The sequence below is a fragment of the Pinus tabuliformis genome, chromosome J (assembly GCF_031772625.1).
Source record: "Pinus tabuliformis cultivar Carrire ecotype Pingquan chromosome J, CPIR1, whole genome shotgun sequence".
NCBI lineage: Eukaryota > Viridiplantae > Streptophyta > Pinopsida > Pinales > Pinaceae > Pinus > Pinus tabuliformis.
In genome coordinates, this window is record NC_142295.1 from 273,040,138 (window position 1) to 273,063,012 (window position 22,875).

Sequence of the window (22,875 nt, forward strand, 5' to 3'; positions counted from 1 at the left end):
ATTGCAGCGACCCTAAATTCTGTTCGTAATTATTTTATTTCCAGCTTATCACAAGTCTGAATTTAGCAAAGATATTTTATAGTGACTTTCTTATCTTTTGACTATGCTCAGAGATTTGAGCACAGCATGTGATCATATGCTCTGTTATTCCTTTCCATAATATGGTATGCCATGCTCTACGTTGAATTTCTAAATAGTATCCTAGAGTTGCTGTGAGACTCTATGCAATAATATTACTAAACTTGCTATGAGACCATATCCAATAATATGGTAGTAAAGTTGCTATGAGACCATATCCAATAATATTGTACTAAGTTGCTATGACCAACTAGGCTCCAGTCAATTTGCTTTCTGATTTCCAATCCCTTATTAAGTAATCATAGAAACTCTGAACTGGTTTGTACTGGTTTCTGCATCTCTGAAACATGAACTAGCATCATGATCGCAGAATAAACCATGGTGCATAAAATGTTCAAAAAAATATGTTGTCCTTTGAGATGCTCGGCAATGAATAAATGCAGTAATCAAGCTTGTTCTGCAAGTTTTAGAAACTATAAATTCTTAAATTACTGGACCCAAGCACCATCGAAACACATAACAAGCTACAATAGCTGAGTTTTCAACTTCTTCTTCGTCAAAAACTCACTCCATTCCACTGGCTTGCGAACCGCACCTTGGTAAACAACATGACTGGGAAGCTTTTTGCCGTAAGTCAAAAATGTTCCACCCTCTGTTACTGCTTTACCGACAGCGGTGGCCTGGGAATCATCAGTAAAGTTTAGACCTGCAATTGGCTTTACCTCAGCAACCAAACGTTTCATGTACCTGTTCACAAGAAATGATTATTACATTCACCCTTTGTTAACTTTACTACGTAAGTGTAAAAGAGAAAGTGAGATGAAATAATTTGCCTCGAGAGCACACAAATGCATATCTTTTATTTCCACTCACAGATGACAGTTTTCTAAAACAAAACAAAAATTTGACAGCTAATTTCTGTTATACGCATGCCTAGTATTTTATTCACTACAATTTTATGGACTGTTCAACAGACACATTTCTCGGATAGTCCTGACTAGAATTTTCAGACTATGTAATATTGGAAATGATAAATTCGAGACTTATAATAGTTGAATTCACTTATAGATCGGATCCAAGAAGAACACAAAACAAAAGAGCACGAATCGATTACAAAGTTTGTAGAACATGACACTTTCACTGAGACCAAATATAAGTGCTTGATTGTTCTTAAATTCAGTGATAGTTGCTTACATAGAAAGTAATGGGGAAAAAGCAAATTTTATTATTTTTTAACTCAACAAATCATAAATGGAACTTCGATACTCCATAAAGGGATACTCCATAACGAGCAGCCTGTGGAAATGTATGTTGTAATCCTTTTTTGTCCAATCTAGTTAAGTTGGATGCTAGTAGCCACTCAAGACGATGGATAAGATCCAATGTTTGTAATTACAGTAGGAAAATGGTAGCAGCCGTTTTAAGAGTTTCGGTGTAACTTTTTATATAATCACAATCCCAATAGGTTTAAAAATATTCTTGGAACGACCTCAAATCTCTTGTAAATATTAAACTTCCTCAGGCAAATTCAAGAGAACCAAATCCTTCAAAAATCTTAGCAAGAAAAAATAGAGGGAGAAAATTGTTAGCATCAAAGGGACCACATATTTATAAGTGCGCACACCCACCAGAAACTCCTCATGATCAAATCTTTTGAAAGACACAAATCATTCCGAATTGCACAAAATCACTACATGATAAAAATACAGAATTTCCACACAGCGGTTCTTTATGAACCTAGTATATTATTTTATACGAGTTTCTGTTTAAAGTATTAATAAGCAACCAAGAACCTCAAAACCCACTGGTCAGCAAAATTCCTGAAATCCAACAAATTTGATTATCCATCCATGCTTTGAAGTCATAAAGTTCTGCCAAACATGAAATGACCTAGAAGATTTGGCAAAACGAGTAATTCAGTTTTCAAAATCCAACAATATAAGCACCCTCTTTGTTGGCAAGCATTTGTAAAGACTGTCTTGACTTTTATAGTACTTTTAGTGATGATATTTTAATTTGAAGTAAATATACTGACATATATCCATCTTAATCCCAGATATATTAACCATCAAAAGGCACTGAAAAAAACAGATACAAATCTCTCACTCCATTTACGTTAGAGATCCCAGGTTAAGATGGAACTGTGCTACTTTATTATTATTTTTCTCTTTTGTTTTCCAATTTTACAGTAGACATTGGATGTCATTTTTTTATCATTTTAATTTATTAGCATGACGTATCTTTTCCACCCCAGGATGTAAGAGCATCTTGCTTTTCTCAGTGCAACAAGTAAATGCAATTTGGTTCAAACATGATATAACGAATCTCATCTAATTGGTTATGAATGTAGGAATCAAACCAAGTTTATGGAATTATAGAAGCATGTAAGACTCCCAGATAATGAAGTGTTTGAAAGGAAGCCATTTCAAAAAGGGAATTATATTCTGGTCACTTTACAAAAGCAGTCAAATTAAGCCACAATCCTTGCTGGTACAATAACATGCAATGCTAAACCAGAAATTAATTATAATGGATATCACAGAAATTGCACAGGGGAAATCTCAGCTTGTAGAATTTGTTACATTTTGTGGATGATTTAAAATTTGGGCTGGGAACTAACGTGTTAGTCAACCAAAGTAACAAAAACCAAAACCAGCACTGGAACTTGCCAAGGGTCAGACTGGGCTGAAAAAGAATCGGATTATAATCCTGAATAGGTTTACTAAAAATATATATATATAATATAAAAATTTCTATAATAAAAATATATATATTCATGTACATCAATTTAAAATTGTAAATCGCCCCCAGGAGTGTAGCTCACTTGGCAAAGCATGTTATACACAGAGTTTATGTAAAATATTAAGAGATCCTTGGTTCAATCCCCCCTGATTAACCCATGTCCACATTAAGGGCAGAATGGTGCACCCAGTGGTTATAATGGTGGCAGACGGAATCAACCCAATGTCTCACAAGTACAAGAACGCCCGAATTACCAATTCCACTAGTTCCAACAAACAAAAAACTGTAAAATTGTAAATCGAAATCATTAGCTACCAAACAGACAGGAGCATCATAATATAATACTTAGGGTTTGAGAGGGGTGGGGCACCATTTTTTCTTTTTGTTGGAGAAGGTGTCTGAAGTTTGAACCAGTCCAGACCAGCGGGTTCATTACTGTATGGCTGGTTTTTAAGACAGCGTAACAATGAAATCCCATTTTAAAAAGTGAACATACATGATGGTCATTGTTGAAATTTCCATGCCCTCTAGGTCTGGTGTTGAAGAATCTAGGGCAGTTGGCATTAGTAAGATTCTTCTAGACTTGTAACAATTTGTGAACTGCTTTTACAATTTATCTTAGCTTGATCTTCTTCTTATTATTAGTGTGAGTGTTTACTTCATCAAACTGCTACCAAAAACAAAGAAACAAGAACTCAAGAAGTTGGCATTCTGCCAGGGCCAAAACCTCTCCCTCTTGGAGAGGAAAACCCGCACGTAATTCTTCTTATAGAGATTCCAATTGACGAATACCAAGACTGTGACCCTTGACCTACTATGCCACTCCAAGACCAAGACACCAATCCTCTTCTTTGTCACTGCTGAGATCATCATCATCATTGTTGTACCATGACTGTTTCTTCAGCTAGATCACTGTTGCACCATGACTGCACCTTCTTCATCACTGTCTTGACTTTGTCTTCATTAGGATCATGACTGCAATTATGTCGAGGTCATGACTGTGTTCATGAGACAGAGTTTACTATTGTGAGATCACCGTAAACTTTCTCACACCGTAATCTTTCTCCTTATGATTATGCCGAGACTATGTAGAGTAGGCCGAGATAAAGAATGTCTCTCCTTGACTCTTCTCTTCATAAGTATGCTGAGACATGACCCTTCTCCCAACCGAGACATTATACTGCTCCTTCTCCGAGATACCTGTAACACCTTATCCATCTGAATATTGTCCACTGTACTCTTGTTCGAGCTACCTGCACTTATCCGAGATTACAGAGTCTTGTCCAAGATTCTGTTTCTCCTGCACCCACTGTGTCATCCAAGATTCTGTCCTGCACCCATCCGAGATTCTGTCCTGCACCTATCCGAGATTTCAGAGACTTGTCCGAGATTCTGTTGTGCAGTTTTGTGGATACCCTAGCTGGGTATTTATAGTAGTTCGTCCTCCATAATTAGCCGACATGTCCAGGTGAATCGTTGTGTCTTTTATAGGAGCTGACATTATATTAATATGCATATTTTGAGGCCGACATGATGTTCTCTTCATTGGTTTGCTTCCAATCTTCTTCTTTGAAGGATGGTCCTTGTCTTGGAGGGCTACTTGACACTAAGTTGACCCATGTACATTACATAAATGCTCAAGAAGAGCTCTTTAACATAATTTTGACTCTTTGACTTTCCTAGATCTATGGAATGAGCAAGAAACTCATTCATATAATTTATAAAAATAATATTTCTTTTTCTTGACAAGTACAAATACCGAACCTAGTTACACTTTTCTTCAACACTCCCTCTTAACTAGGGAGGTATTTACAATGGTACTTGGTTATTCTCAACTGAAGAATTTCTCATAAGAAGAATCAGATTGGTAATCCCATCTGTATAGCATCATAGTAACCAACATTGTTTCCACAGCAAGGCCTTGACTGAAAGCTCTATCTCTCAATAGTTCAAAGCACAATGTTAGCGAGATCAATGACTTATAAACACCTTAGTCATTGTCTCTCAAGGTACATACCCACCCGAGTGTTCACTGAGTATGACCTTCTAGGACTATTCTTGTCTTAGGTTCCCAGCCTTCAAAGAATATCGGTCCTCTTGCCTACTCTTGTCTTGGATGCACTACACATCCTCAGAGTATCGAATGCTAGATGATTACCCAATCTTCCCATTCTTTCTTCCCAAGTGAAGGCAATAATGGTGTGTCTATCTCTTCCTCTCAATTAAGGAAGGCATGCCCAAGTATCCTCCGACAAGGTACTTGTCCAAGTTCCTTTGTAATTGGGAACTTGCTATAACTCCCTCTTAGCTAGGGAGTTGTCGATTCATCAGCAACTTCTTTTTCGTGGGTCCTCCAGCTGCTTGATCTCCTTCTTTCCTTTGATGTCATGAAGTCTTTGTTCGAACTTCTTCTTCGTAGGGCACCATCCATCAACCACTTTCCTTCTTATTCTGTCATGTCATTATTTTCTTCATGGAAGGTGGCCTTCTTGGTACATATCTGGAACCTCCTCCAGGAGTTCCATCCACCACATGAATGTTGGTTGTACTTGTACTTACAAATCTTGTTCTAGTAGCCCTGCATGAACTCATCCAGATATTATTCAAGAAATCAAAACATCATATTAAATTAAAGCTCTTCATCATGACATCTTCTCGTATGTATCAACACACATCTCCCAAAGATATCCATTGTCAAGGGTCTAAATATTTTCCGTTAGAGTCTTCATATCTTTCCAGGAGATTTTCTAGTGAAGTCTTCTTGATCTTTTTGGATGTTGTCAGTTGATTGTCTTCATCAAGGTTGCATATCTCATGATCTCTTCCTTACACATTCCATTCCCAAGTGTCCTTTTAGAGTTTACTAATCAAAGTTATGTAATTGTAGTCAACCACCTCATATTTCATATGAGGACATATTATGTTGATTTTATCTGGTGTGACTTATGTCTTTCTGCATCCTTTCAGAGGAGATCCTTTTCCTTCGATCATGCTTCTCAAGATAGAAGTATTGATCTGCAGCCATATGACATGAAATTATAAAACTTAAATACAAGTGTACATACCTCATTTTACCTTTAGGTTGTCCAAGCTTCTTTTAGCAACTTCCTTGATTGAAAGATCTTCAACTCCTTGCACTGCTCTTACGTCATCATATCATTATTCATGAACTCCACAGGTTGGAGTTTCTATTGAAACACTTTGCTTCATCCCTAGATCAGTGAATCTTCTAGTGAAGATTCCATCAGAGAATCTTGAGGATCTTAAAGATCCCTATCCAGCAGATGTTTCCCTTTTGTTGCATGATGAGCATTCTTCAAATGTTTAAGTTCTGCAAAGTTGTTGCTTGCAACTTGCCTTCTTTGATAGAAACCCTAAGTTGTTGACAGAGGCATCTTACTTATCGTCATGATCATTGTTACCCTCGTGATGATGTCACGAGATCTTGTTTCTAATACTTCCATAATGTTACACCACATCCTATAACATATTGTAGTCTTCTTCTATGCAGGGTCTAGGAGCCTAGAAAGAGACTTATAGAGAGAGACTAACTTAAAGAATTCTACTCCCTCTTATCATTGAATCCATTCAACTCCTTCCATCCTAACCAGTAGCATGAATTTTCTTTTTTCTCCTCTATTTGATATTGTCCTTTAAGGACCATCTTTTCTTCTTCCAGCTTCTTTTAAGTCTCCAATATTATCTATGTGAGAGAACTTTAAAAGTTTCTTCTCATGAATTCAAAGGAGACCTATTTCAATGACTTCACCTATCTATAAGGACTGAGACTATCCTCCTTATGCAAGGACCAGCATATCGATTTGTAAAACGAAGTCATTTAAATCAAAGATAGATCATAACCATGAAAGATACTTACTTGGCACATGAAGAGGAGATCCTTACCTTGATGCTTCTTTGAATGAGATTCTTTGCTAGAGCATTATTGAAAACCTCAAGACTCCTTGCACTGTCCAGCACCAAGCATGACAAAGACTGCTCCAGCCTATATGTTATTATGATGTTCGAAACTGCTTCATCATCTTAACTTCTAAGGCACTTTGACTCCTTATCAGGTCTTTATGGTTATTGATATATGGTATTGTATTGCTGACACATAAATAGACTGTGGAGTATTAGCAGCAGTGTGTAGATATTGATCATCTCTTTATGGCACTTAGCATTGCTTGCCCAGAATAGAGGAGCTAACACTTCTTTAGCCCAAGTAGATTTATCCTAGTTTTTCTTAGCAACATTATCTCCAAAATGTGACTTTATCGAGGTAGTATGCAATACTCAGCATACTGTGATGTCACCAGGACTGCATGCTACAAAACCAAGATATATTATAAGTATGAGAAACTGAACTGTGTGAGATATTTGTATTTTGTGATCTTGACACCACGAAGTGAGATTATAATGCCATCGATTTGAATTCTTCTTGAGGATATCCAAGACTATTATTGTTCTTGCAGTAGTGGCATCCTTAAATCATGAAGTAGTATAGAATATCACTGTGAGCCCGAGACATAAAGCATCCGTGTATTGAGATCATGTAGCATTATTGTGAAGTATCATTTATTGTTACATTAAGCCATTCGTCATTGGAAGCACAGAGACTGTGAAGTATCATTTATTGTTACATTAAGCCATTCATCATTGGAAGCACAGAGACTGAAGTATCTATGACACTGTATCGAGACAGTAATGTCTTTGTGTAGAGAGGCACTGAATAGAGAACATATTATCACCGATACTGCCTTCTTGCATTGACTATATTGAGACAGTAGTATAATATGGATTGTGAGAGGCACTCCTTGGATCAATTTTGCCATAGATGCCAAGACTATAATTTATTTCATAGGGAAGATTCAGTGATCAAGAAATGAGGATCCCAGCAATGGTACTGATATATTCCATCAAACTGAACATGAGTTGAGTGCATGACTGTAATCACTGAAGTTGATACTTCATGTACTGTTGTAGACTTGCTCCTTCAAACCTTCCAACTTGTTTTGATGTCCTCAAAGACAAATCTTTGTATGTCTCTTTTCTGCCCTTCCTTAATCATAGCTCTGAAACCATGTTGAAGAATCTAGGGCAGTTAGCATTAGTAAGATTCTTCTAGACTTGTAACAATTTGTGAAGTGCTTTTACAATTTATCTTAGCTTGATCTTCTTCTTATTGTTAGTGTGAGTATTTACTTTATCAAACTGCTACCAAAAACAAAGAGACAAGAACTCAAGAAGTTGGCATTCTGCCAGGGCCAAAACTACTCCCTCTTGGAGAGGAAAACCTGCATGTAATTCTTCTTATAGAGATTCCAATTGACCCTTGACCTACTATGCCACTCCAAGACCAAGATACCAATCCTCTTCTTTGTCACTGCTGAGATCATCATCAACATTGTCGTACCATGACTGTTTCTTCAGCTAGATTACTATTCCACCATGACTGCACCTTCTTCATCACTGCCTTGACTTTGTCTTCATTAGGATCATGACTGTGTTCATGCGACAGAGTTTACTATTGTGAGATCACAGTAATCTTTCTCCTTGTGATTATGCCGAGACTGTGTAGGAGTAGGCTGAGACTATGTAGAGTAGGCCACATCTTCTTTTGTCTAGGCATAGCTTTATCTTGCATGGTGCATGATTGTCCTCGCATGCAGCATGTCTTTTCCTTGCGTGCTCCATAATTGTCCTCATATGGGCTATGACTTTCCTTGCACCATGAACTCACACCATTAGTGACTGTCCTTGTATGGGCTGAAAACTCCACTCTTGCACTTGAAGCTGAAAGTTCAGACTTCCACTAGGAAGTTGACTTCCCTTTGCAGTCTCCCTCTGACGCTGGACTCCCTTTTAGCCTACACAACCTACATTAGCTCACTATGTTTTCCCTCCCAGAAAATGTTTCTACTGAACTTGTGTCCTTCCAAAGTCAATCTCAAGTTGCGGTTGAACACTAGGTCTAATCAACTCTAGACCACTGCAACTCAATTTTGCAAATGTTCTCATCCTGTTGGGTCAAATACATCATCTACACATGGTTCCACTGTCGAATGTGCAACCTCATAACGCAACGAAGATAATAACTCACGAACAACTTGCTATCCACACAATGCTACCTCATCCATGCCAAAGCACCTTCTTTGTTGAACCTTCTACTCCATGTCTAGGCAACATGCTGCTCCCTGCAACAATTTCACAGCTCCCTTTTGAGTTGATACCTTGCGCACACTCTAATCCACCTGCCCTTCAAAGTAGCTCTGATAGCATGTTGAAATTTCCATGCCCTCTAGATCTGGTATGTGCCCGAGCTAGGAACAAAACACACCACAGAATCCCAACATAAGTACTTTGCACAGCAGAAATATAACAACAGTGAATCAATCAAATACACAGATATATATATATGGCCCAAATCTCGTTTCTTATTAGTCCATTAATAGGAAAACATTAGGGCTCTCATACCAAGGATCATGCCCCTTTATGAAACCTGATACAACTAGTATACATAGTATACAAAATCTTGGACATCAGAGCTAATCATTCAAACCCTCAATCTGCCCATCACAACAAAGACAAAAGAGCTTGACTTACTTGTTGTAGCAGTCATTTGCCTCCAACCCTTTTTGTCCTCTTTGCCCTTGATGTACCTAGTTGTCCTTTGCCTCCACAGTGATCAGCTCATTGAGTCATTGTCCTCTTGCTGCCCACCTGGCAAGCTTCCTAAACAACTCCTGGAGTTTAGGCTTATCTCTTCAGCCCTTAGACTCCTTGTTGCCTATATGTTCTTGTCCTTAAGGCCTTCAACCCTCATAATATGTCCTGACCCTCTAATCTATCACTCAAAATACCAAATATGACCCTTGTTGGAATTCAAGGTTGACGTAGACTTAATGAGGCTCTCAGCCTCCTTTTGCTAGGTCTCGGACACCTATTATCTAGCCCTCAGTTAGTCTATAGCACCCTGAGACTCTCGACCTCTTTCTTGAAGCCTTTTGATCTATCCTAATGGCACTTGGTGTTGGAGAATCTAGTATGGCAGCTATTTAAACAATTCTCGTTTTCCTTAATAATTGCTTGTGAACTTTAGTTGTCTTCTTATTGTTCTTTATTAGATCTTTGTGAAAACTTCTGAATTTAACACATCAAAAACCCCTACTGCTATATCTGGTTTATTATCTCCTACTTGTTCTTTACATTAACAAGTTATTTATATGCATAAATATCGAAATAAACACAATTGGAGCCTTCACAACATACAGATCAGGAACTGAAATAAATTGAGACAACACAAGGGACACCGTTATTTTTGGACAATTGTCCCCGAAAAAACCCAATGCAGAAAAATCGGTGCAGCAAATATGAGGGTTTTATTATTATGCAGTTTTTTTAATACAACTAGGGTGCTAGAAATGGCTCACCCAACAGAGAATGCCCTCAGAAGTAGTACCTCTCTTTGAAGACATATTCCAACTAATCAGCAACTAGATGAATAGCCCCATAGTGACTTCGACTACTCCCTAAGCCGGACAGCGAAAGCTGCTCCAAACTACCCTCAAGAACTGTATCACCCTCCTACGGCTTTGCATCAGCTAATCAGCTCTCAGTTTGTCGCAGGAAAATGCCTCAGCGCAGCCTCTTCAGCACAACGTCAGCTCTGCAGCCCTCTGCGCTGCCTGCATCAACCACTGCAGCTTCTGCATCAGCCTCTTGGCCCTATGCGTCCTCTGCGCTAGCCTCCTCAGCCTCTGTGTTAGCCTTCCTAGCCTCTGCGTTGTCTCTCTAGCACTCTCTCTGCCTCTCTGTTATGTATTCTCAACCTTCTGTCGAATTGCCCCTCGCTGCATCTGATCACTGGTTCGATTTCCTCAGCAAACCTCGCCCCAGAAAATCGAATTGACTAACCTTTCAAGTTCCTTGGTGTATCTCCAACTGACCCTCAAGCCTCCTCTTATACTTTTCTTGCTGATGATTCAACAGCCAAGATTAAGTCCCTAATCAACGGCTAAGATTAGATTTGGCTTGATCCTCGTTATTTAGAACTTTCTTACCCATATTATATTAATACACATTAATATTTTAATTTTCCCAAGTTTCACCCATATTATATTAATACACATTAATATTTTAATTTTCCTAAGTTTAGACTTAGGAACCCCATCAAAAATATTAATTATTTGAAAAGCACTCCATTCAGTTGGAATTTCCCCAAACAATTTATGAGACTTGGACATCTCATGTGCCTCAACCTCTCCACCAATTTTCATGGCTAGAGCACATCTGGTGCTACCAAAAATCAACACTCCCTCTTAGCGAGGAATGTGCTCTAGTAATGCTTCACCATAGAAACATCACACTAATCCTCCACATCGGTACCTGTGCTGATGCTTGGTATGTTGCCTCACATCCCCTGCACTGCTGCTCCCTGTACTGCTGCCCATGATACTGCCACTGCCACTACTATATCTGTACTGCAGCTCCCTCTTAACATGATGCATCATGTTGCCCATAGCACTGCCATTGCTAACTATTGCACTACAACTCAGTTACCGAGAAGTAAGTAACTAACTTCACCCAAGCACTGACATCCTGGTCAGTCTGGAAGCCTCGTGATGTTGAAGTTGCCTCTGCTGCTATCCTGTGCTCCCTCTGCTGCCACTGCGCTGCTGCAAACACCTTTGTGCCTCTCACTGCAACCTCCACTGCGCTGCTACAAACTTCTACACTCTAGCACTGCCTTGTTGCTCCATCACACCTTGCTCCACCCGACACCTGTCATCATGTTATTGTCGTTAAGGGCTCCCGTAGCCATATGTGATCCAAGAGTTTGGGCACCTCAAGGATACTGCCCCTGCATGTAACCCTCCTAACAACAACTCGATGTCTCCCCACCTCTTCTCTAGAGGCGCATGAGCACTCATAGCACAATCATCATCAGTCTCAACATCCTTCTTTGCGTTAGCTGGAGTTGTGTTCAAATCAGAAGCTTCTCCCTTGCCTTTCTTCTTGAGGAAATGAGATGAATCATGTCCCAGCGCCCCACAACTGAAGCACTTGACCTTGGAGATGTCCTTCTTCTTCTTCTTCCCTTGTTGTCTCGCAGATGCTAGAGTCGCATCCTCCTCCTCTTTCTTGACTCAAACTTCCTTACCACTACTACCTGCCTTGGTCAGCGTCTTGATCTCCTCCTGTCATAGAGTTGCCCACATCTCTTCCCAACTGGGGAGAGTCGCTCTACCCAAAATGCTTTGGACAAACGTCTCCCAGTCCTCGGAGACTACATTCAGAGCGGTCTTGACCATAAACTATGGATCTGGTGTAAACCCCACGGAAGTAAGTTGGTCACGAATTCCTTGCAACCCGAGGAGGAAGTGATCTATCTCCTCTCCCTTTTGCATCTGATATGACCTCAGTTGATTCTCCAATAGCAACTTTCGCTACACGGAAGAGCCCTGGTATAAGGTGGTCAGGGCCTCCCACATCTCTCTTGTTGTGGTCTTCTCAGAAATATGTGGTATGACATGAACTTTGACCCCATCTAGGATCATGCATTTTGCCTTTGCCTCGACCTCCTCATACTTCTCATTAGCAGCTGGGTCAACTGGGATAGCTACGATTTTCAATGCATAGTCCTTGATGCGATGTTTATCCAAGATTGCCAGGATCCTGGCCTTCTCAAATGACAAAATTGGAAGCCCCGTCCAATCTGTCCTAATCCCTCAATCTGTTCACTGTCATCTCTACTCCTCTTCTAGACTCCCTCTGAGTCTTGACTTCCCTCCTGGAAATCCTTCCGCCGACTGTCGAACCACTCCTCTCCAATCCTCCTTTGTCGCTACAACTCGGATCTAGATCTCTTGGCTAGAGATCCGTCAAGGTAGTGCTTCCCTCTACCTTAGTTCCATCTCCTCGGACATTATTCTGCACAGACATAAACAATGTCCCACCAACGCCTCAAATCACAATCTGCACAGCGCCCTTAGCCCCGGCAACTGAAGAATTTGAGCCCTTCAGGCTCTGCACAATCATGGCTTGGGCTAAATCTGCTCCTCCTAGCCACAGCGTCAATCCTTCGTCTCTGAGAAAGATGATCAGGCACTACGTAGGCCTGATATGCCCCTCTTTGCCTCTATGTTGGCCCCTCTCCTGGCTCAAAATGCTAATGCAAGCTCTGCATGAGCCTCTACGTCCAGAGCTACGGTTTTCAAGGCATAGTCCTTGATGCGATGTTTATCCAAGATTGCCAGGATCCTGGCCTTCTCAGATGACAAAATTGGAAGCCCCGTCCAATCTGTCTTGATCCCTCAATCCGTTCACTGTCATCTATGCTCCTCTTCTAGACTCCCTCTGAGTCTCGACTTCCCTCCTGGAAATCCTCCGGCCAACTGTCGAACCACTCCTCTCCAATCCTCCTTTGCCACTGCAACTCGGATCTGGAACTCTTGGCTAGAGATTCGTCAAGGTAGTGCTTCCGTCTACCTTGGTTCCGTCTCCTCAGACATTATTCTGCACAGACAGAAACAATGTCCCACCAACTCCTCAAATCACAATCTACACAACGCCCTTAGCCCCGGCAACTGAAGAATTTGAGCCCTTCAGGCTCAACACAATCATGGCTTGGGCTGAATCTGCTCCTCCTGGCCATAGCGTCAATCCTTCATGACTGAGAAAGATGATCATGCACTATGTAGGCTTGATATGCCCCTCTTTGCCTCTGTGTTGGCCCCTCTCCTGGCTCAAAACGCTGACGCAGGCTCTGCATGAGCCTCTACGTCACCCTCTAAGCACTGCGTCACCTCTTCTCTTGTCGCTTCAGCTGTGGAACAACGTTGTCATTCGGGATAGCTGCTTCTGCTACAAATTTTTCAGGTTTCTTCTGTTGGCATCTTCAGTCCTCCTGTGATTTGCAATCGCTCAGATACCATATGAAAAATTATGAATTTAACACATCAGAAACCCCTACTGCAATATCTGGTTTATTATCTCCTACTTGTTCTTTACATTAACAGGTTATTTATATGCATAAATATCGAAATAAACACAATTGCAACCTTCACAAACATACAGATCAACCACTGAAATAAACTGAGACAACATAAGGGACACCGTTATTTTTGGACAATCGTTCCTGGAAAAACCCAATGCGGGAAAACCGTTGCAACAGATATGAGGGTTCTATAATTATGCAGTTTTATGAATACAACTAGGGTGCCAGAAATGGCTCACCCAACAAACACTGCCCTCGGCAGTAGTACCTCTCTTCGGAGACAGACATTCCGACTAATCAACAACCGGATGAATAGCCCCATAGTGACTTCGATTATTCCCTTAGCCGGACAGCGAAAGCTGCTCCAAACTACCCTCAGGAACTGCATCACCATCCAAGGACTATGTCACGCTCATACGGCTCTGCATCAGCGAACCAGCGCTCAGTCTGTCCCACGAAAATGCCTCAACGAAGCCTCTTCAGCCCAGTGTCAGCTCTGCAGCCCTCTGCGCTGCCTACATCAGCCACTGCGGCTTCTGCATCAGCCTCGTGGCCCTCTGCATCCTCTACGCCCGCCTCCTCAGCCTCTACATCAACCTTCCTAGCCTCTGCGTTGTCTCTCCGGCACTCTCTCTGCTTCTCTGCTATGTATTCACGACAATCTGCCGAACTACCCCTCGCTACAACTGATCACTCGTTTGATTTCCTCAGTAAACCTCGCCCCAGAAAATTGAACTGACTGATCTCTCGAGTTCCTTGGTGTATCTCCAACTGACCCTCAAGCCTCCTCTTATACTTTTCTTGTTGACGATTCAACGGTCGAGATTAAGTCCCTAATCAACGGCTAAGATTAGATATGGCTTGATCCTCGTTATTTACAACTTTCTCACCCATATTATATTAATACACATTAATATTTTAATTTTCCCAAGTTTGGACTTAGTTACCCCATTAAAAATATTAATTATTTTAATATCTCTCCATCCATGTGGAAATCTCATGTGCCTTAGCCTCTCCACCAATTTTCATGGCTAGAGCACATCCAATGCTACCAAAAATCAACAATCTTTTCATCAAACAATTATCAAGAGCACAAACAATAAAGACAATGGACATAAGTAGGCTCCAAGCCAGGGCAAAACCCCTCCAAGGGGAAAACCCAAAAAGAATCTCCTCTTCTTATTGAATCGATTCAAATGAGAAATCCAAGACCCCAAGACCAAATTCAAGACCTCCTCCAAGCACCAAATTAGCCCTCCAAGAATCACTTTCAAACAAGTCAAAAATTGACCAAGTCCACAAATTCCAAACCTCGTTCAATCTGCTTCACTTCAGAATTTCGGCCTTCTACTTTAGACTTGCAACTTCGGCCTATAGAAACAACAGAAACCCTAGCCTTCTTGCATGTCTCAGCGTTCAAAAAGATCTTCCCTCAAGCAATTTAAGGTCAACGGAAGTCAAACTTGATCAAATCATAGTCTCAGCTTTCTATCCAAGTTTGCAACTTTGGCCTACAACTTTCAGCCCTACAACCGCTGCAAAAACCATAGAATCTTCACACATGTGAGGGAGAATGATCACGAAACTCATATTTTCGATTTCTTCTTGAGATGCTTCTTCTTCCTAGACCTTCGCTCCTCTTTCCTTCTTCTTTCTTGCTTGAGATCAAACTGCAGAAGTGTGTGTGTCCAAATGAGGTCGAGCAACTTCTATATATATGCTTATGTGGAGGTCGAATAGCCTCAAACTGGGCCAACTTCCTATGGCAAGGCTAACTTGGTCTTGGAGGTCCAATTCGACTTTCTAGACTCAAAAATAATATCTTTTACATGTTACAACTTGCCCAATAGGGTCTTATACAAATGATGGACTCTCTTAACTCAAGAAAAATATTATTTTGACTTGACAAACCCTAGGAGCATGAAATGCATGCTTGACCTCGTTGACCAATAAAATGGAGCATGAAACCCATGCTTAAAAATAATATTTTTCTTTCTTATTTTTCTTCTAACATAAGATATACATAATGACATGAGTACAATGACAATTATGAAGACCAAAACTAGGGTTAACTACGGAGGTATTCATAATTGTAAAACCAATACAAAGATATTCTCAAACTGGAGAGTTCTCATCAGATGAGCCGGATTGGTAAGCCATCTTTAAGCATCAACATTATAACTAACATTTTCAACATAGTAAGGCCTTAGCTTGACAAGCTCTATTTATATCAGAGCATAATGTTGGGAAGCTTTATGTGATACACCACACTACCTCTTAAAGGTAAATACCCCGTCCGGACATTCACTAGGACGTTCTTATCTTGGATTCCCAATCCTCAAAGAATATTGGTCCTCTTCGACCACTCTTGTCTTGGATACCTATCCAATCCTCAAAGAGTGTTGGCCAACAAGACTTCTTCCTATCTTGGATTCTATATCCTCGAGTATTAATCTTCGATGCTTATCCAATCCTCCATTCTCCTTCCTAGTGCCTTCACTAAGACTTATGACTGTTAGTCCTGGTCTAGTGCATGACACATGGAGAATATGATGTCTTTAACATCACTCCCTCTCAACCTAGAGAGGAGATTCTCATTCCATCTCGATTGGGGAATAGATCCTTGCTCCTTCTCAAACATTTAAGGAGACTTCTTACTCCCTCTAAAGCATAAAGGATATTCTTTTACTTCCTTTCAATTGGGAAGATTTCTAGTGTGTCTTCATCAATACATCAGCTACTAGTCCTTCATGGAGATCTTCAAGTAGCTACATGGCTCCTCTTCTTCGTATCTTCATGAAATTGAGCTTTCATCTTCCTGAATGTACTAGAGCCAAATTGTGACAGGATTCAGGCCATCAACCTTTCATATCACTTTCCTCTAGTCATCATCAACAAAGGCATTATATTTAGCCAATCAAAGTAGAGCTTAATCATAGCTCCCTTTAGACATGAAAGTGATCTTCATCGTTCATATGAACATTGGGTTATCTCTTTGTACTGCTACCTCTTAATCCCAAGATGATGTAAACATCTTGACCATACAATCCTTCAAGGATTACCAAAACCATCCACTCAATCCATGTATTCATTGAATTGAATTCAAAACCAACAGTTGTAGATATACTTGCCTCAACTGCCATTATGCGTTTTTGCAATATCCTTCTAGGTAGTAAAAACATACATCAACCAAATAACCAATACCAAAATTAACAATATCATAATTACCTCATTATGATGGTCTTTCATCAGAACATCAGATTATGATTCCCTGTTTCCTTTGAGATAAACATTCTTTTGTATGGTCCATCTCCATATTGTACAAGAAACCTTTTCCATGCATTCACTTTTAATCATGGTGCCCATGGAACGAACTAATCAGAAAGCTACAATATTTTCCTTGGAGTTGTCATTATCAACTCTCTTTCTCTCTTCAGGAGACCATACTTGATGTTGATTTATGCCATGTTATTTTGTTGGAGAGTCTTGATCTTTAGCCATTCCAAATTATGTCAAACTTTTTCTTCCAGACATCGAGTAACCACATGGAAGACTTACCAAGCACATTCTTATGACCAACTCTTTCTGCAAGATTCTTGTAGATATGAACTCTACCTTCTATAAAAGAGTTACTTAAAACATGCATGCATACCTTTGCTTCCATACAACTATGTAGCCATCCTTTCTTTGAATGAGCTTGTTTCCATCCTAATCAAAGATAAGCTTTCCTTCCTTAGGAGTAGAGAGACTTCAATTTTGCCCTTCAAACTGTCATTCAACCATCTGCATGCGTTCATCCTTCAAGACTATTGTTTCCATACTAGATGTAATACGTACTAGTCATGTCATAATGTTTCTTCCAAGAACCTTCCTAAATGATGGTTCTTATTGGAGGATCTTGATGATCCTTCTTTGCAATATGGCTACCTCTAACATTATGTGAGAAAATGTTTGGATGAACTATAAAGTGCAATGTGGTCAATCTTCTCATTCTTGTAAGCTAGATGATTCCTTCCAAAGCAATTTGATCATGTAGATTCTAATTCCTCTACTATCATATGCTTCTTTCTATGATGCCATGCTTTACAAAAACCAAGACTCTTTTAGAGAATGCAATGATGCATGCTACTCTGCTTTATGCTTTCTAATAAAAGAAAGACAAATTGCAAATGAACCTCATAGAGATGGAGCTTCCTTCAAAAGTAAATATCCCTTGGATCTTCTCATTTCAGCTTCTTCTCAGTTTCTCCCTTTTCTTTAGCTATGTGAGCTTCACTCCTTTCCTTTCATTAGTTGTTTTTCTTATTTGGACAATCCCTCTTAAAATGTCCATACTCATTGCATCCAAAGCATTGAATCTTGGACATATCTTGTTTTCCTTTGGACTTTCCAAACTTCCCTTTCTTCTTCTTCTTGGATTTTACAACAAAGGCTTGAGACTTCTCATTTGATTTGGTGTCATCATTTGCCTTTAATCTTGTTTCTTCCAAGACACATTGAGCCCATAGTTCATCAAAAGGAGTAGTATCCTTTCTTGAGTATACACTAGTTGCAAAACTGCCTCAATCTAGTGGCAAAGCATTTAGTACACAAGTGGTCATCTTTGAATCAGAAATGACTTCCCCAAGCCCTTGCAACCGGTCCCTTATTTGTGATATCTTCATAATATAAGTGGCCATGTCTTCATCCTTTGACTTCCTTATTCTATATAGTTGATTCCTCAAGGATATCTTTTGACCTGATGTACTTATAGAGTACAACTTCACCAACTTATCATAGATTTCTTTAGATGACTTCAAATCAGCAACAAAGGGAATGAGATGATCTTTTATGGATTCAATAAGAATCCTTTGTGCCCTCACTTCTCCCTTCTTGTATCTTGCTAATTCTTGAGTCTTCTCTTTCTTTGGTTGAGTAACTTCACCAAGAACATATTCCATGACCTCATTTTTTGTGAGCACCAAATCAATCCTCTTCTTCCATGCTAGGAAGTTTGTTGACCCAACGAGCTTGTTGCTTTCCTTGCAAAATGTAGCCATTTGATCTATAGATTGAGACATAGAGCACAAAATGGTACTTGTCAAATGAGTGTCCTTCTTGATGATGTCTCCAATTATCTTGATGCTTTCAAGACCTTCAAAGAGACTTCAAAGATGCCCTAGAATGATGACTTTTAAGGATGCCTTCAACAATAGTGTCTTCAAACAGCTTCAAAGAGTGGATGATGATCCCAAGATTCTTTGATGCTTCCTTTCCTTCAAGTTTATGGAGTGTACTAGACAACCTTCAACAAGAGTTTATCCTTCCTTCCTTTAGTGAAAGCTTAATTCTTCTTAAGATGATGACGCCTTCAATGAAAGCTTGATGTAGTAGCCTTCCTTCAAGGTCAATAGGTCTTCTTCTTCTTTCCTTGTGTCCTTTTGCAAATGATTCCCCTTGAAAAGCAATCCCTTCTTATGTCAACAAGATGATCTTCAAGCTACCTTCTCTTTCTTCACCTTAGCTCTGGAACCATATTTGAGAATCTAGTAGGGCAGCTTTTTAAACAATTCTTCTTTTCCTTAATAATTGCTTGTGAATTTTAGTTATCTTCTTATTGTTCTTTATTAGAATTTTCATCAAACAATTATCAATAGCATAAACAATAAATACAATGGACACAAAAAGTAGGCTCCAAGCCAGGGCAAAACCCCTCCAAGGGGAAAACCCAAAAAGAATCTCTTCTCTTCTTATAGAATCAATTCAAATGATAAATCCAAGACCCCAAGACCAAAGTCAAGACCCCCTCCAAGCACCAAATCATCCCTCCAAGAATCGCTTTCAAACAAGTCAAAGAATGACCCAGTGCACAAAGGCCAAACCTCGCTCAATCTGCTCCACTTCAAAATTTCGGCCTTCTACTTTAGACCTGCAACTTCGGCCTATAGGAACAACAAAAACCCTAGCCTTCTTATATATGTCAGCCTTCCAAAAGATCTTCCCTCAAGCAATTTAAGATCAACGAAAGTCAAACTTGATCAAATCAGAGTTTCAACGTTCTATCCAAGTCTGCAACTTCGACCTGCACCTTTTAGCCCTGCAACAATTGCAGAAACCCTAGAATCTTCGCACGTGTGAGGGAGAATGATCACAAAACTCAGATTTTCAGTTTCTTCTTGAGATGCTTCTTCTTCCTAGACCTTCACTCCTTTTTCCTTCTTCTTTCTTGCTCGAGATCGAACTGCAAAAGTGTGTGTGTCCAAATGAGGTCGAACAACTTCTATATATATGCTTTTTTGGAGGTTAAATAGCCTCAAACTGGGTCAACTTCCTCTGGCAAGGCCGACTTGGTCTTGGAGGTTCAATTTGACTTTCTAGACTCCAAAATAATATCTTTTACATGTTACAACTTGCCCAATAGGGTCTTATACCAATGATAAATACTCTCTTGACTCAAGAAAAATATTCTTTGGACTTGAAAAACCCTAGTGGCATGAAATGCATGCTTGACTTAGTTGACCAATAAAATGGAGCATGAAACCCATGCTTAAAAATAATATATTTCTTTCTTATTTTTCTTATAACATAAGATAGACATGATGACATGAGTACAATGACAATTATTAAGACCGAAACTAGTTACATTTGGTCCTCTTAGATCACCTTCAGCCTCCCTTAAGAGCACATAACAAATTTCCTTAGCATACTCAACAATTCTCCTTTCAATGAACAACAGCGTTGTCCATATTCGATGGCCTTCTTATGCACCTCAGACCTCCTGAACACACCAGTTGTGGTTCTCGGTCCTAGGACTGTCCTAACTACAAAATGGACTGTAGCCCCTCCTTGGCCCTCGCTATTTTCAGAAAACAGAGGCCTAACGGCCCCTCTGTTTATTGTCTGAGGCCTTTCGGCCTTCTTGTGACAGATTTGAGGCTCCTTGTCTTCTTCTAGGGCTTCGACACCCCCTTCTTGAACAAAACAAACTACAAGAATAACTCGGCTAGCATCCTTCTTTAGCACAGAACCTTGTCCAGCGTCCTTTCCAACAAGATGAGATACTCATCTTGCCTCTTTCACACGAGATGCAGACTTCAGCCTCTCTTGGGATGTAACCCGTCCTCCTTATACAAATCTGCTCACCTTACTCAGCCTCCACTTGACATCTGCGGCTGCTTTCTAGACTACTTGTTCTTCACAAGGATGATTGCTATGAGATGAAATGACCTCTCATAGGTCTTCAATTTATACACTTGTGTCAGTGATCTTGAGAGTTTCCTTGTCCATCAGGAAACCCCTATTTTACCACTCAATCACAAATTAGATTAAATAATTAATTAACTTGGGTCTCAAGCCCACTACTTTGGGTCAAAACTTCAACCACTTGGGTAACTTGCCCAACCAACTCCCCCTTGGTGGGTTTTCTCCTCTGGGAAGTTGTTAAATTTGGCAACTAGGGCCAAACTCCACCTTGGACAGCTCATATTTTTAATGGATTCCTCTTTCCGAGAGGTGTAGGATTGATCTAAAGACCATCTCATTCTAACATGTACAAATGGAATTATGAATTTATTTCTTCCATGGACAAATTGTCAAGGTAGGCCAGCGAACTAATGTAGGCTCAGAAGCCCAAAAGTCATGTCTCTTCACCCTCAACGTTGCATATAAAGAGAAGGAGCATCTACCTCATTTGGACATCAATCATCACTCACATATCTCTCTCTCCTGGATTTCTAGGCAGCCTCTCTCCCTCACACGTGCGAAGGACAATTTGTGTTTTTCTATTTCATGTGTTGAACAAATTGCAAAAGGTTTGACCAACGTTGACCGGGCAGCGGTTGACGTAGTTTGACTGCAATTTTCTTGGAGAAAATTCTATTTGGGCAAGCCACATTTCCGTGCACAAATTTCGAGGCATTTTGAACTGCTTGACCAGCGTTGATCGCAGGGAAGTTGACCATAGGTTTGACTCTATGTTGATCGAGTTTAATTGATATTTTCGGGAATGTTTTGGGCTGATTCGGACTGACCTTAGAGGCCAAATTGATTGGGTTTGACCGAGCTGATTTGGAGGTGTAATTCTGCTAAGTTGACCAGCGTTGACTTTTTGGTTAGGGCATCCTGTTTACTACAGTTTGACTAGACAAATTTTACTGTGATTGGGCAAGTGAGTTTTGTATATTGTACTCTCTCTCTTTGTTGAACTTGAATAAAAAAAGAATTGATTAAGGGTTTCCCCATATTGGGGTTTGTCCCTGGCATGCCCCACATCTTGTGTCCTCTTGTCTTGGCTTGTCCTCTGCTTTTTATTTATGTTATATCTGCATTTACTATCATGTTAATGTGATTGCTAATCTGGAAATTGATATTGGGCTAATAAAAAAAATTGAAGTAAATTGCTCTTAAGCATAGAACATACCATTGTTATCTAAAATTAACATGGTATCAGATCTGAGGAGAAGACAAAGCCCAAGCGAGAGTGAGAAGAGCAATCACTAAGCTTTGTTGAACAAGGACAAGAGTTAATGGCCTCCGCATCTTACTTCAAACTTGATGACAAGCTCAATGATAAGTCTGATTATCATGCATGGAAGATGTCTCTTGATTTGACTTCGGAAGAGCATGATGTTATGGACTGTGTCCAGGGAAAGATTACTGAACCTCCTTCAAATGCACTGGCTGCCACTAAGACAAAGTACAAGAAAGGTGAAGTCAAAGCAAAGAAGATCATCAGGGATTCTATTAACTAGCATTTGGTTGCATACATCTACGATTTGAACACATCTAAGTAAATGTATGACAAGTTTGTTGGCATGTTCAAGGTTAGCAATGCAAACCAAGTTCTCTTCCTCAAGAACAAGTTGAAGGACATAAAGAAGGGAAGAGGTGAAGATGATGAGGATTACCAAGACCAAAAATGATCTTCTTTCAATTGGAGAAGTTATTGCTGATAAAGAGCTCACTCTCATTGCCCTTGGAGGTCTCCCTCGTGAATGGCATGTGTTCAACGCTACTATCCTCAACAATGACAAGATTCCAGGTTTTGGTGAATTGTTGACTAGATGCACTCAAGAAGAGAT

The 22,875-nt window shown here is 40.0% G+C and overlaps 1 protein-coding gene across 1 annotated transcript in view; it reads right to left on the reverse strand.

Moving 5' to 3' along the window:
• Positions 1 to 334: 334 nt before the first annotated feature.
• The window catches only part of LOC149226834 (uncharacterized), a 90,952-nt gene continuing 68,411 nt past the window's right edge, over positions 335 to 22,875 (reverse strand). Inside the window, exon 3 of the mRNA XM_089377617.1 lies at positions 335 to 825. Coding sequence (XP_089233743.1) covers positions 603 to 825 — 223 coding nt within the window. The 3' untranslated portion in view covers positions 335 to 602. The remainder of the gene's footprint in view (positions 826 to 22,875) is intronic.